Here is a 14,654-nt window from a genome sequence, read left to right on the forward strand (position 1 = left end):
TGTAACAAAAATGTTTTTCAAATCCCTATAGGGTTGTAGTCGTGAATAATTTGAATTTTAAAAAACCATTCTATTTTCGAAACTGTCATAGTGATTCTGAATAGGGAATAGTAGAGATGGCATCTGAAATTACTGTCATATTTCTCTCAAAACTCAGAGACAGTAAGTAAAAACAATAGCACTTACATATTAATTAACACATATTCAACTTTTCCTAGATTATCATGGCGCTGGTGGAGTACAATAATAAAAGGTTTACCTCGGATAATTGTCATCCGGGAACGATTTTACATTTGCAAGGTCACCACTTGGAAAATTGGACATTCCAATCATTTGGACCAAAACAAAGGATACCAGTTTCATACTAAACCCACGAGATAGTGTTAAATTAGATCCAGCCTTTATTGTCTGCAAGTTTGAATGCCAAAAAGGGAAAAACAATCTTATCATTGAGGAAAGACACAAGACAAGTATGATAAAAGGAATTGCAAGTTACAATAAGAAGTAAATTGTTACTTTGGCTGAGTCATTCAGGTTTAGTCATTTATATTGACTATCGTTTATATGATTATTTGTGTACCGTTTTTAATTTCTTCATCCTTGTTCATCGTCACGTGCAGGTTATAAAATATCTACTTGATTGTATAACTAGAAAGAATTCTCAGATTCTTGGAAACTTTACACATTGTTAAGTAACAAAGTATTGTGTCAGAATTTTTGTGTGTGTAATTTAAGAGCGTAATTATGGCACTTACATGTTTATAGCAAATTCACCAAATATTTGATTTATATAACATTTGGCAAAATTATACTTTATTTTTAACATGTTCTCTTACATGTATATCAACGGATACTTGTTACAGTTGCTGGCTATAGTTTTTTTGTAGTACTGTTTTTTTGTTATTGTACACACATTGTGTATTTACATTAATAACGTTAAATGGTGGATGAATTAATGAATCCTCCAAGTGTAATTGAAATTTGTTTTAAAGACAACCCAAAGTATATACCAATTTGGTGGATGCACCAACACTATGAATGTGGAATTGTCAAATGGAAGACCAATTCAATGCTGTTTGTCTTTATATAATTGAGGTTTTTGGTGGAAGCACCAAGTTTCAAATTTTACTGAATTGGTGGTACCACCAAGTATTTAATTGCACTAAAATAATGAATAGGCAATTATGAAAAAGACCCACTTCGAGTTGTAAATCTTTTAGATAGTCCAGTTGTAAATCTTTTAGATGGTCAAAGTGTTCGGTGGAAGCACCAAGTTTGAATTTTTTTCCGAATTGGTGGAACCTCCAAGTATATGGTTAATTCTAAAATTATTATATTAAGTCCTACTCCAAACCCCAAATAGTGGAGTATTCGGAAATTTGAATATAAATTGGTGGCCCTACTCTGCGGAAAACGAAGTACACACATCTTGAATCGTTTGAATCATTTAAGTATATGCTGTTTTATGATTTTAGCTTATTTATGTTTGTCCTATTTTTTTTTTAAGAAATGTATGACAAGATTCGGAACAAAAATTAAAAGTTTGGTTGATTTGATATAAGATAGATACATGTAATAACGATAAGTAAATGTAGCTTAGATATTTCTATGTACAATTGTATCAATTTTCAGACAACGAAAACAAGACGGTATCTAAATTAAGCCAAAACAAGGTATTCCGAATAACAGGGAAAACTCAAAAAGTATAATTTACAGAAATTTAGCTGAAAAAAGATGTTATGCTTGATATAAAGGTTATTAATGAACCACTAACCGTTTTACCTTTATCTCAGGAAAGAAACTTCAGGGTTCTAAACTCGAAGCTGTTAGTTCCTGCATGCGCACAATACCAACGGCTATGTGCAGCGCTCTTTCGCATATGACTTGTGTAGAACAAATGGAACATTTGTATCACTTGATCACTTTATGTTTATGATTTATCTGAAAATATTATTTGTATTGTACATGGATTAATGTGTTAATTAACTTAATTCTTAATTCTGTATCTCTTTATAGAGGAAATAAAAGATGAATGAATCTCCGGAGGATGCATGGCTGAACGAGCCATGCATCACAAAAATTGCGTTATATAACGTAAGACTGAAATTTAAAAATGTAAAGAATCTTTAAAGTTATTCAAATATCTTGATCTTATAAATTTCTTTTAAAACCTTGCGACACCTTATTTATCATATCATTAAAAAAGTTAATAATTGCAGTATTGTTGCCAGCTTTTGAGTTTTCCCCAATCATGTACTAATTTAAAACAGATTGCCATTAAATTTAAACATACTTGCAAATTACATTCCTTAGTGATTTACCGAGTAAAGCAATGCAATAATAGACAACATAATAAATAAAACTACAAAACTCTCATAATTAAATTATTCCTTGAAAAGTCATCCACGGTTGATTTCATAAAATCAATTCATTATGATTTATGGCGTGCTACGATGAACATCAGCACGACCGTTTCCATTTTGGAGAAGAGATTATCAAATATTTCCGATCTAACGTAGATATTTTGAGAAGAGGATGTCTTAAATTCAGAAGCATTTTCATGCACATGACATCCAGAAATGATGAGGAAGGCGTTGATCCGTTTGCGCATTGAATTACTAGTGTCAACTAGAACTGTCCTAATGGGACTAATACCCCCGCAAGGCTAATTTCAAATAGGGGAAATAATTGAATTGAATAATAAAGGTTTGGAACACATACAAAAAAATATTCGAGAATTGTAAAAAAAATATTAGTAACAAAGAAAAATTAAAATCAAAATTGTCAGAATTTCACTGTAAATATATATTTATAACAGTTAAACATTTACAAATGTATGTATCTGATGATATTTTTTTTTTTTTATATTTAATTGATTTTAAAAAATACCACCAAAATGACAATAACCCCTCCCTTTGCAGTATATGGAAATACCAGTAGCCAAGCAATGCTCTTCTGTTAATAAAACTTTCAATATCTTTCTAATAACAGTCTTGACAGATGCAATTAGTTGTTTCAAATTTTCCTCACTTTCTCTTATGGCACAATGGAACTCCATATCAGAAAATTGACCCAAAACATTACCATAATTACCATACTATGTAAAAATATGTAAAAAAGAAAATTTAATATTACAAACAATTTTTAAATTGCAATAACACTACAATCATATCAGTAATTTTGAATTTCATTTAAATTAATGCTCAATAGGGGCACTTCATCAATTTACTTGACTAATAAATTTAAACAACTTCTAAAAATAGTTTATCTTCTTTATTAATAATGATATTATTTATTTCCTTATAATGATAGAAACTTTTGGTTTACATGAAACAGTTTAAAAAAATCACCAAAACCATCACCCATTTTACAGATAATCAATTTCCCCTATACACATACTCAATCTGAACCATGGCTCAGATAATGGCTCCCTTGGGACAAATGAATTCAGCCACACTTGTCTTTGATGTTCTCATTAGCTCCTAGGAATTTATCATGGACAAACAAAAACTTTGCATTGTCAGTTGATAGAATACTTAAATAAAAAAATTGTTTTTTATTAAATAAGACATAAAGACAAAAAACCTCCATCTGGATGTATTTATATAAATATGTTTTAGAGTGTTTAAATACTATTAATTAATTAATAAAATCTGTAAGGATTATTATAATACTGTTTTCGTTGAGATCATTTATATGATCTAAATCGGTATACATCATTGTTATAGGAAACCAATGATGCAAAGACACTATGAGTAGGAGCAGTTTCCGGAGATTGACCGAGTATCTACACTTGAATAACAATACAACTCAAGGCTCTGTGGGATCTCCTGAGTATGACTGGAAAATAAAAGTAACATTTTGTAGAATGCAGTTAACATAAAAGTGCATTATCACCAGTGTCAAAAATGTCATCATTTTAGTGTTGAAACATTAGTTTTTGAAAATAAAGTTTCATAAATGCAGTTTTGTGTACATACAAAGTGAGTAACGCCAGTTACTGTAAATTCCTAATATTACGCGAATACTTAATTCTGCGATTCCGGTGTTTTGTATCAAATCGCGAGAAAATAAAATCGCGATCAGCAATTTTTTGTATAATTTCCTATAGTTCAAAACTGTCTGAAAAATAGAACGAGATTTAAAATCCGCGAGATTTGCTACTCGCGATTTTACGCGGAAATGAATTCCTTGCGTTTAATTAGGAATCTACAGTACCGCGTAAAAAAAATTGTATGCACACATCGCTGCAGTTATGAGACTGTATCTTTCAAAATACAAGGATCCAATGCTTAAATTTACATTTTTAAACTTCTTGCTTCTTCTGCATTATATATCTGATAAATAACTAAAAAAGTTAACAGCGTTCAACGTTTGTGACATTATGATAAAGCTTATAATTTTATCCTCTGAGTACCCTGTGTATGTTACAGTGTTGTGACTGCAGTAGCTTTCAACACACTTTACTAGCAAAAAAATATTTCGAATGTAAATATCTATAATTTAGAATTTGTTTTATATAAATATGATTTTGTTCAACAAAACATATTTGGCATTGAATGTCTTGCAGGCTTCACAAGATACGCCCATTGATAGCGATGACTCGGAGAAATTTCCAGATGTAAATGAAGCCTGGATCAAAATATTGAAGTAAATGGTATTTATGCTTGTAGTACCATCAATACCAATCGCAAAGGATTCCCTCATGAGCTGAAGAACCCAACTTTTAGTGGCCGTGGTGATACCGAGCAACTGCAACATGACAATTTGGTTGCAACAGCATGGAAAGATGCCGAACCAGTAAGTGACTAATTTAAGATTGTTGATGGGAGTGTATAATGTTGAAAAAAGCATGTCATCCATTTGGTAAATCATCATTTACTTTACAGGTTCATATTGTTTCAACCACATCAGATCCACTTGGAGATGGTCCAACACATCGTCGAGTACCTTGGGGTGAGGTCATACTAATACAGCGGTCACCAGCTGTTGTTGCCTACCAGGAGAACTACTATGGTGTTGATCGTGCCATGCAGTATCGCTCCAAGTGTCCCGTTGGTCGACAGTCAAGAAGGTGCTGGAAGTTCTTTATGAATTTTATCCTTTGGAAGATGACCCCTGGTGTGATGAAACCAAGGACACATTATTCTTTATGTGATCTTCATGTTGATGTTGCCATGAGTCTTATTGAAGATTTTTCTAACAGGAAGCAGCCTAGGCATTTAGGAAAACAACTGATCACAGCAGCAGGTTTGAGCGAGCATCACAGCATGAAGTTAAAACGACCTCGTGGACGGTGTAAATGGTGTGCAAAAGAGGGGAAGATGAAGGGTGTCGTTTATGGATGTGACAAGTGTATGTTACATCTTTGTCAGGGTGCTTGTTTCCAAGCATATCATGTGCATAATCAGCTTCCAGTTTTGTAATGAATGCATATGATATTCAAAGTCTGCATATTGCGGTATTCATTGTTACTGTCATTTGTATCTTTATTGTATGTCACATACGTAACAGTATTATTTATTTGTTATATTACTCCTTTAGAGGCAATTTACTAATTAGAAATTAAGAGAGAAAGAAAGAGAAAAAGAGAGCGAGAGATTTTTTATTATAACTTTTAATCTGAAAATGTTAGAACATAATTTAGTGATACAATATAAAGCACATGCATTATATGGGATATACGGTAGTTGATTGGCATAAATTTGTTTTAGTTGAATGTTTCAGTGTCTGCAAATTGTCCATGAAATACAGCATTATAATCATGAATCTATTTCAAAGGTTTCCATTATTACTTGATGATTATTTTTCTGTCTTCTAAAGAATTACACTGGTATATCAATATATGCGTTTAGGCCCATACATTGACATAAATTTGAATTAGTTCTGGTATTTAATGTGTGTGTAATTTATTCCATTTACACGTAGTTAAGAAGTAATTCTTTTGCATATGAAGTGATCACACCTAATATAGAATTGATTAGACTGGTATATACAATGAACTAACAGTTTTTATAGGTTTCCCAATGTTAATTCCTGCTTTGTTAGATACGCTTACTTTGACTGAATGAGCTTACTCTCCACATGCAATTATACTTAACCATTGTCTATTCTTGTCCAAGCTAAGATACTTCAGGGGTCTCCTTTGATGTATTTTGACATGTAAACTGGTTTTCAATAAATTGTTGCCATTTTCTTGCTATTACCAGCCTTTGTGTAAAGTTTGATGGCTGGCAAACAGTGTGTTCTTGAAATATTGTTCGTTATTTGATATGGACAGAACTATATGTATTTATACATAGAAATTAACCTTTGACCTTTTATTATTTAATTAATGACGATTGGAGAGAGCAGGCGTATCAACTTATAATCAAAATTTTATAATAATCAATAGACTCGCAAGATATCAGATGTTCAGTTAGATATATTTTACTATAACCATTTAGAATAAATATTTCTATTATCATTTTTAACGGCGCCAACGGTAAAAAAAGGATAGCATTTAGATTCTAAATAAGTAGATTCAAAGGTTAAAAAAATACTATAACTAAATTTTTGTAGCATACAACATGGATAATTGCATAAGTATTTGATAACGTTTATTTTACAAAGTATTTAACATTAACGCATGTTCATTCATGTCAAAAACACTCAAAATACATCAAATGTTGTTGTTCGTGACCATATTCTGTTGCCATGGTTATCATAAGGTTGTGAAACACAACCTAGTATGAACCCTTAGTATATTACCTTTCATAATATATATGGGTTACCTTATGTAAAGTCTTTCAGAAAATGTCATAAATTTCATTTTAAAACTGTTTGCTAAATTTATGCAAAACTGTAAAAACGGCGGCCGTTAAAGGGTTAAAAGATGATGCACAGCATGAGGTACAGATTTTAGACAACATGCTTTGAACAACGGGGAATGATTTATTAATAAGATAAAAGAAAGAAACACCAACAGTTTTTAATTGTTGGAGGACACAACCAACGTGTACTCTGCTAAAAAACAACAAAACGTTTTACTAAATATATTTTTAAAAAGTCTTGGAGGAAAATCAGCTGCTAGTTATAGAAATGTCAGAGGCAAATCAACAGAAGGGGCTGTTGTATGGCTGCACAGTCATGAATATTTTTATGCCGACAGAATGCCAGATAATGGTGACATGAAGTTGCGTTTTCTGACAAGAAAAAGCGACATTTATGACGGATATGTTGCAGAAAAAAATACACAATTGGAAAATCCATTTCATATGCCCGTCTGCAGGGCAGCATTTTATGAAATTTGGAAGACAGATTTACCAAAGTTGAAGTGAATCAGGTATCAATTATGTTTTGTCGTTTACATTTTTATTGCATTATTATATATGAGGTAGTATAAATGTAGTGATAAGTGAAGTTTCTCATTTAGAAACAATCATTTCAAATTGATTTAAATCATTGCCTTTTTTTCCAGACAGATTCCTTTTCAAAATATAGCACATGGTTCATATTGAATGAGAGTAAGAAAAAAACTAGAGTCCTGACAAGAGAGCCAAATTAAAACAAATGATGTCTGTTCACAATAGAAGACATGTAAGTTAAAACAAATCATTAATTGTTGTGGGATAGGGTGTCTCCGATTAAGTAGTTTTAATACAAAAAAAATATTTACATGATTCCCATAAACTTCTTCAGTCTCTAACTAGATTGATTTAAAACTGTCATATTAGGTTAATTTTTTGCTTGAAACTCATTATGAAATTGTTTTTGCATCCTCTCCGTTTTATTGCTTGAAATAAGCTTAACACCCTTCAATAAGAATTGACAGAAAATCTGCTACACTCTGGATCTCATAACAAACCGCAGCTTGAAAACATTCATTCTAAGTAGGGAGCGCCAGTATTAGTCATAGGAGTATAAGTGAACATTCAATGAGAAAAATACTTCAATTAAGAACTATTTATATAAACAACTACATAAAAGCAAATATAGCTTGAAAGATGTTCATTTTAGGGTAATTGATAACTTTTTGCAGGAAGTAAAATTCATATAGGTACCATGACTACGTTTATCTATGTAAAATATTGCTGGACAAGCTGATATCGTGTACAAAGTTACTTGTAATATGCATTTGCTAATATATTTTTTTTACCTTAATTAATTTAAGGAAATAATCAATTATCAAAATATGGTTCAACTCTATTGATTGAACAAATGTGGCAATTTGTGGTAACCTTATCTAATGTTAGTTAGTCAAATGAGCTAATTCCTATGTGATGACAAATGTAGTTTGACACTTAAATAGAATATAAGTTTTAAATAGGAAAGAAAGATTAAATATTTGATTTACCTATACGGATCTTTGAACTGAGTCTATATTCTTAAAAGTAGACGTTTATACTCAGAGTATGGCATAACTTAACAAAGCAGCAGTCTGGGATTGTTATAAGATGTTGTAACATCTGTTCTCTACCACAATTAAATATTCTAGAGCAAAATATTTGGTATTTTATTGAAGGGTACCTCCAGTAAAAATGTAACTATCTAGTAGTCATCTTACAGGATAATTTTGTAGTCATAGCACATGTTGAGCATTGCAGTGTTCAAAAACGACCCTAAACAATTGTGTATGTATAAAGGATATAAACTTAAATCAAACGTGACACCCAAGAATTATCCAAGGGCCAAAGTCAACACAATTTGAAAGAATCACCCGGCTGATAAGTTTCTGAGAAAAAGATTTTTAAAGATTTACTCTATTAATTCCTATCTAAAAAAAATTGATCCCTAAATGTGACCCACCCTACACCTGGGGTTCATGATTTTTCATGACATTTGTGGAAACACTAACAGCGGCCAAGACAGAAGGCGTTTGGTTACCGACAAATACAGCCCGTTGCAGCAGCCATCCGTGCGTCTTACTCAGAAATAATGTCGTCCTCACGGAGCTGTCCTGGTTATCCATAACTGTTTTCGATGTGGTGGAATTGGTCATGTGCAACGCGCGTGTGCCTTTAAGGCTGATGGCGTATCTAGCCCCACCACACAGTGTATATACTGTTCCCAGTTTTACCATACTATTCCATCATGCATTTTCGCTGTGAAAGAAAAGTTCTGATCACCCACTCAGTAGAAAAAAAGCGTTGTGATTAGAAATAACAGAAGAGTTAAACAAATGTTTTAAAACTGAGATTACTGTAGCCTAAGTTGAAGACAGACGGAAGACACAACTTAGTGCCTTCGAGTGGCATCAAACTGACCAGGCTAAGTCAGGGAGTGAAGAAAATAATTTCTGCATGAAGAGGAATTTCACAATATCATCAGTGATCGACACGATATAAGAGTTTTCAATCTCGAGCTCAGATAGTGTAAGTTTCACTCAAGATGGTGAGCCAGATATCACAGATCCCCAGCACAAAAAGAAAAAGGACTATTTCTTCAAAATCTGTTTCTTGTCAAGTTACACATTTTTGGGAATATTAAGTTGAAAATCAAATTTAAATCAAAGGCCTGAAGGGCCATAATGGCTTACGGTATGATGTGACTATATTTACATATTTGTGAAACACTTATGCCCCCCTCCATTGGAAACATCCACAAAAAAATGAACGTAAAACTCCATTTATTTGGAATGTTTCTAATTCCAAGGGGCATAACTCTTTAAGAAATTGCTCTATCATAATTAAAATCAAACTTGATCTAGATATTATTCAGATAAACCTGCATACCAAATTTCATATTAATATATGCACCCTCTGTTAAGAAAATGAGCGGAAACTGCAAATGACTCTAATTTTTCTAAGTCCAGGGGCCATAACTCTGTCGAAAATTGCTCAATCGTACCCAATATCGAACTTGACCTACATATTATAAAGATAAACTTCATTTTAATCGAATTTTTCTAAGTCAAAACGCCATAACTCTGTCGAAAATTGCTCGATCGTACCTAATATCGAACTTGACCTAGATATTATCATGATAAACCTGTATACTAAATTTCATTTCAATATGTTTATCCTTTGAAAAGAAAATGAGCGAAAACTGTTGGTGGACCGACCGACGGACAGCAGCAAAGCAAAATGCCCCCTTTCTTCGTAGGGTGTTGCTAAAACGCGGAACGGAAAGCGGAACGGAACGGAAAACGGAAAATCTTATCTAATGTTATTTACTTCATAGATTTATTAATCATGCTTTGAAAGATTTGCAATATTAGATTATTTATTCAAGAATAATTATTTCCTCAAAATTAACAGTACATGTATTGACCACTATATTCTGTCCCAAAATATCCTCGATTCACATTTTCCCGAATAACTTGATATTTATATATACCTAAGAGTTCAAGCGATTTTCTTTCACAAGCACTAAGCATTCTCATTGTTCCTTCTTTAAAACGTCCTCTCTAGCTCATCATCTGGTTTCAATACACGGCTAAAAATAGACTACGGGGTTTTGCATTTCAACCGACCCGGATGATATCGTTGAAAAATTGTGCAAGGTCTTCTGAGTGACTTCCAAATGGAGAAAAGATGTCAACATTTCCATTATAAATCTCCGTAAGAAATCTGATTTCGATCCTGTGAATTTTTCCGATTAAAAAATGACAATGTGTCAATAAAGTTTTGTTGGATATTCCCCGTTTTATCTATTTCAATTGCATTTTTTACTGGTATGTGTATTTTTTTTAAATCGTCCAAATGTGTTGCATGAATATTTTGGGATCGACAGACTATAGTCCCAATTTATAATCGGAATATCAAACCAGGCAACGTCTAGAGCTCTCTATACGGATTATATGTATATATCTGCAGGAATGAACAACTGCCAAGTAATGCAAATGTAAACAAAATTGCATAGCTAAAAATACTAGTTTCACTAAGTACCGGGTATTTTAATTTTGAATGTCGTCAGTCGTATGTTTTTTTTTATCTCGATGATACTGTATCGTCTGTATGATATAAGATCGTATAGAACACCGAAAATTCAATGTTCATGTGAGTATATACATCATATTTGAAATATAAAAATACTCATTAAACACATGAACTTGTTCACTTACTGCGTACGTCACGATGCTATGCCAAAAATACCATAAAAGAAAAAAAATTTAAAAAGTTATAGCTTATTTACTCGTTAAATTATGTTAATATTTCACAATTCGTATATATTTGATTTTTACTCAGCTAAAGCCAATTGAATACAATGCTATATTACAAGAATATCGATAAGACAGCCATTATTATATTGATAATCATTCATAAGATATGAATAAATGATACAAAGTAAATTGTTTTCTGGTCAGTCTATGCCCTTTTAAAGTGATAAACGTGATATGATATTTTCCGTTCCGTTCCGCTTTCCGTTCCGCGTTTTAGCAACACCCTTCTTCAAAGGAGGGCATACAAATTATGTAATGTTCTTATGACTCGAATATTCAATGTACTAGTTAACAGTACTGTCGTCAAACATCATAAGTTAACTCGTACCATGAACGTAACTACCTATGAATACCACACCTTCTTTGCGTACCATCGCTCAAGAACCCTTTAAAAGAGTAGCGTCGTCGTCCACTGTGACCGTCCATTGTATTCAAGGAAAAAATCATTGTTTTGTATGCATCTACAACTATCGAGTTGGGTATACATTAATGAATATCTGTAACTAATGAAACCACACGGTGTATCTCATGTGTTATTAACTCGAATATCTAATGTAATAGTTAACAATGCTGTTGTCAAATAATATTAGTTAACTCGTACCATGAACTTATACAATATTGCGAAACAACGGGAATTGTTTTTAACACGTTAATCCTTTGTAGTGATGAAGAATCAATAGATAAATACCATTCTACTACAGTTATTGCCGAGATCAAAGAGATGCCGCGGACATTATATAACGAACGTCATCAGTAAATTATCAGATCAGAAATACCTATTTGTCTCGCACTGATCATGGAAGTACAAATTCAAACCGCAAACTTTTTTAAAACGATGTCAATTTCACGTGTTAGTTCCAGTCAAAACGATGTGTATTGCCTCAAATGTTTATTTTTAAGAGATCAATGCGGCTGTTCCTAGGACCTCCCTACCACATTTTCACTGCGTATTTTTACATAAATTATAAAACGTGTACTAGTAATAATCGTATTAAATTGTCCTTAAAATATTAGGAACATGATTCAAAGATATTTTATAAATAAGTGAAGAGTATTAAAAATCCAAAGAAAAATTCTGTCGTCTGCATGTGATTCCTTTGATCGATACACATGTAAACATTACTAACTAAACCGTTGGGGTTACACGGAACAGCCGTCAAAATGACCTAGATCGTCTCTCTATAGGAGAAACGATCTGTAGAAATACTGTGCTGTTAGCAGAATAGAAATAAAGTTCTTGTTTTCGTGAATGTTGCAGGATAACCTCCTCGGTCTCAAAATGTTGTTTGAAATATAAAAGCCTCGGCTAACGCCTCGGCCTTTATATTTCAAAACAACTTTTCTCGACCTCGGAGGTTATTCTGCAACATTCACGAAAACTCGTACTTTATTTCTAAAATGAATACCACACCTATACGTAGCGTCACCGTCCTCTGTGACCGTCTTTTTATTCAAGGAAGATGTCATTGTTTGATTGCACCCACGACCATCGAGTTGGGTATACATATAACGTTATGAATATCGCTAACCAATGGGTTTCAGACTTTATTATTTATCTTGGATTCAAAGTCCAGTGCAATACAATGTAAAATGGACTGCAGTGTCTTTGCTGCTACATACGATGTGTCACGATAAAGAACACATTCAATAAACTGAAATTACGATTCGATGAAATAAATGACTTTGGTATATTATGTATATAAAAATTATTGAAAATGCTGGCTTAATGGTAAGTTGATTAACGCAATAATAATTTGCAGTTAATTTGCCTCTATTAAATTATACTGTGATCAATGCTGGACTTTAACAACAAACTAAGTAAAAGTTAACAATAGTAATAATAAGTTTGTTAAGTAACTCGTACGAAGTCTATAATCTGTCCAAAGTTATTGCTTCCATCGCTTTTTGATGATTTTTGATAAAACTACACATACCTGTGAAAGAAATACAGTTGAAATCGTTAAAAAGGAATATATCCAAGATATTTTCATTGAACAATTAACCCTTTCATTTCAGAAAAATTCACAGGAACGAAAACAGATTCCTTACGGAGATTTATAATGGGGAATGTTTACATCTTTTCCCCATTCGGAATACATCGCGCAATTTTTTAACGTTATCATCCGGGCTTATTAATGGCTGTTGCAATGCAAAATATCCGTAGACTTTCAATTTCGGGATGTGTATTGAAACCCGAGGCGGTAGAGGGGGCGTTTCAAAACAGATAATCTGGACATTTTTCATATTAGTGGATGAACATAGTTTGAGCACAAAGGTATTTACTATTATTGAAATATCAAGCAAAAATACAGGAACATATTTTGGGAAATCTTAACAGTAACATAACAAGCACTACATGTCATTTGCTTCAAAATAAGGACAAACAGCAATACACATCTCATCAGCAAGTTCCATTTACAACAGGTTAATAGAAGGATGCACAATAAAGTAGGAGTAAGGTAACTAAGAGTCCTCCATCGTTATATTCCTCCCACTTCCGGTAAAGTTTTAAATTCATTTCCTATGCCATCTTCCGGTGTAGATGTTCTATTTTTCCCTTTGAAAGAGGTTTTGCCTACACGGAAATGTTCTCGGCTTCCTTGTATAGTTCTGTTAATAGAAGGTAGAATGACAGAACCCCTTGCTGGTTCACATGTCGTTTGAGGTAGGCTGTTGTGCCAGCCTTTAAGATCGTTATATGTCCTCACGGAAATCATAAACACACTCCAGTTCTTCATTGGGAATGTTGGATTAGTTATCCATTGTCGCCAGATGTAGTCGCATCTCGTCCTCTGTTCCAAGTGTTGAAAGACTGGCACAATGTGTTAAGTGATAGGAACGGTAGTACCATCACATGGAAAGAGAAAATGCCATCTCTGTCGTTGTATTCTCTCTGAACGAAAAATAAAAACAGAATTATTGGAAGGGAACAAATATAACTAAATACATACATTCTTACTATAGATTTTTAACTGCTAGGAAATGAATTCTAGAGTAATGCAATTTCCCTGTGACATGTGTATTAACCTTTGAATGAATACTGTTACAAAAATGCTAATACTTTAACCTGTACTAAAATACTTTCTAATTGGAGTGCTTAAAAACTGTCATAAAAGAGCCGAAAATGGCAGTTTATTTTTCCATTACCTAGATCTGTTATTATGGAAGTGGTTGCTTGTTCAAGTAATTTTCCAACCATCCCTGAATATAAACAGGTATATATATCAATAAAAAATTACCAATAAAAGGAATCGTATTAAACATCAAACCAAGGTAAGATTTGATAAGTTTTCTTTATATACAGGGACATGTAAAACATGCACTTACATTTTCTGCACTGGCCCTTGCAGCGCAGAATCATATTTTCTTCTCTTTTGACCTCTAGAAGAGATACTCTCTATTCTAGATTTGATATTCTTTGGGAAGAGAAACTCTCCCACTCGATAGTGGGCTGGAATTAGGAAACAACACTAATAAATGTTCGATACGCACCAGATTATATTAATAATAC

The 14,654-nt window shown here is 32.8% G+C and overlaps 1 protein-coding gene across 1 annotated transcript; it reads left to right on the forward strand.

Moving 5' to 3' along the window:
- Positions 1-3,751: 3,751 nt before the first annotated feature.
- Positions 3,752-5,549, forward strand: LOC128173898 (piggyBac transposable element-derived protein 4-like). Its single transcript, XM_052839572.1, has 3 exons — positions 3,752-3,834; positions 4,632-4,800; positions 4,890-5,549. The coding sequence occupies exons 1-3, from the start codon at positions 3,752-3,754 to the stop codon at positions 5,424-5,426; spliced, it is 789 nt and encodes a 262-aa protein (XP_052695532.1). The 3' UTR covers positions 5,427-5,549.
- The last annotated feature ends 9,105 nt before the right edge of the window (positions 5,550-14,654 follow it).

This window comes from Crassostrea angulata, chromosome 2 (genome assembly GCF_025612915.1).
Source record: "Crassostrea angulata isolate pt1a10 chromosome 2, ASM2561291v2, whole genome shotgun sequence".
Taxonomy (NCBI): domain Eukaryota; kingdom Metazoa; phylum Mollusca; class Bivalvia; order Ostreida; family Ostreidae; genus Magallana; species Magallana angulata.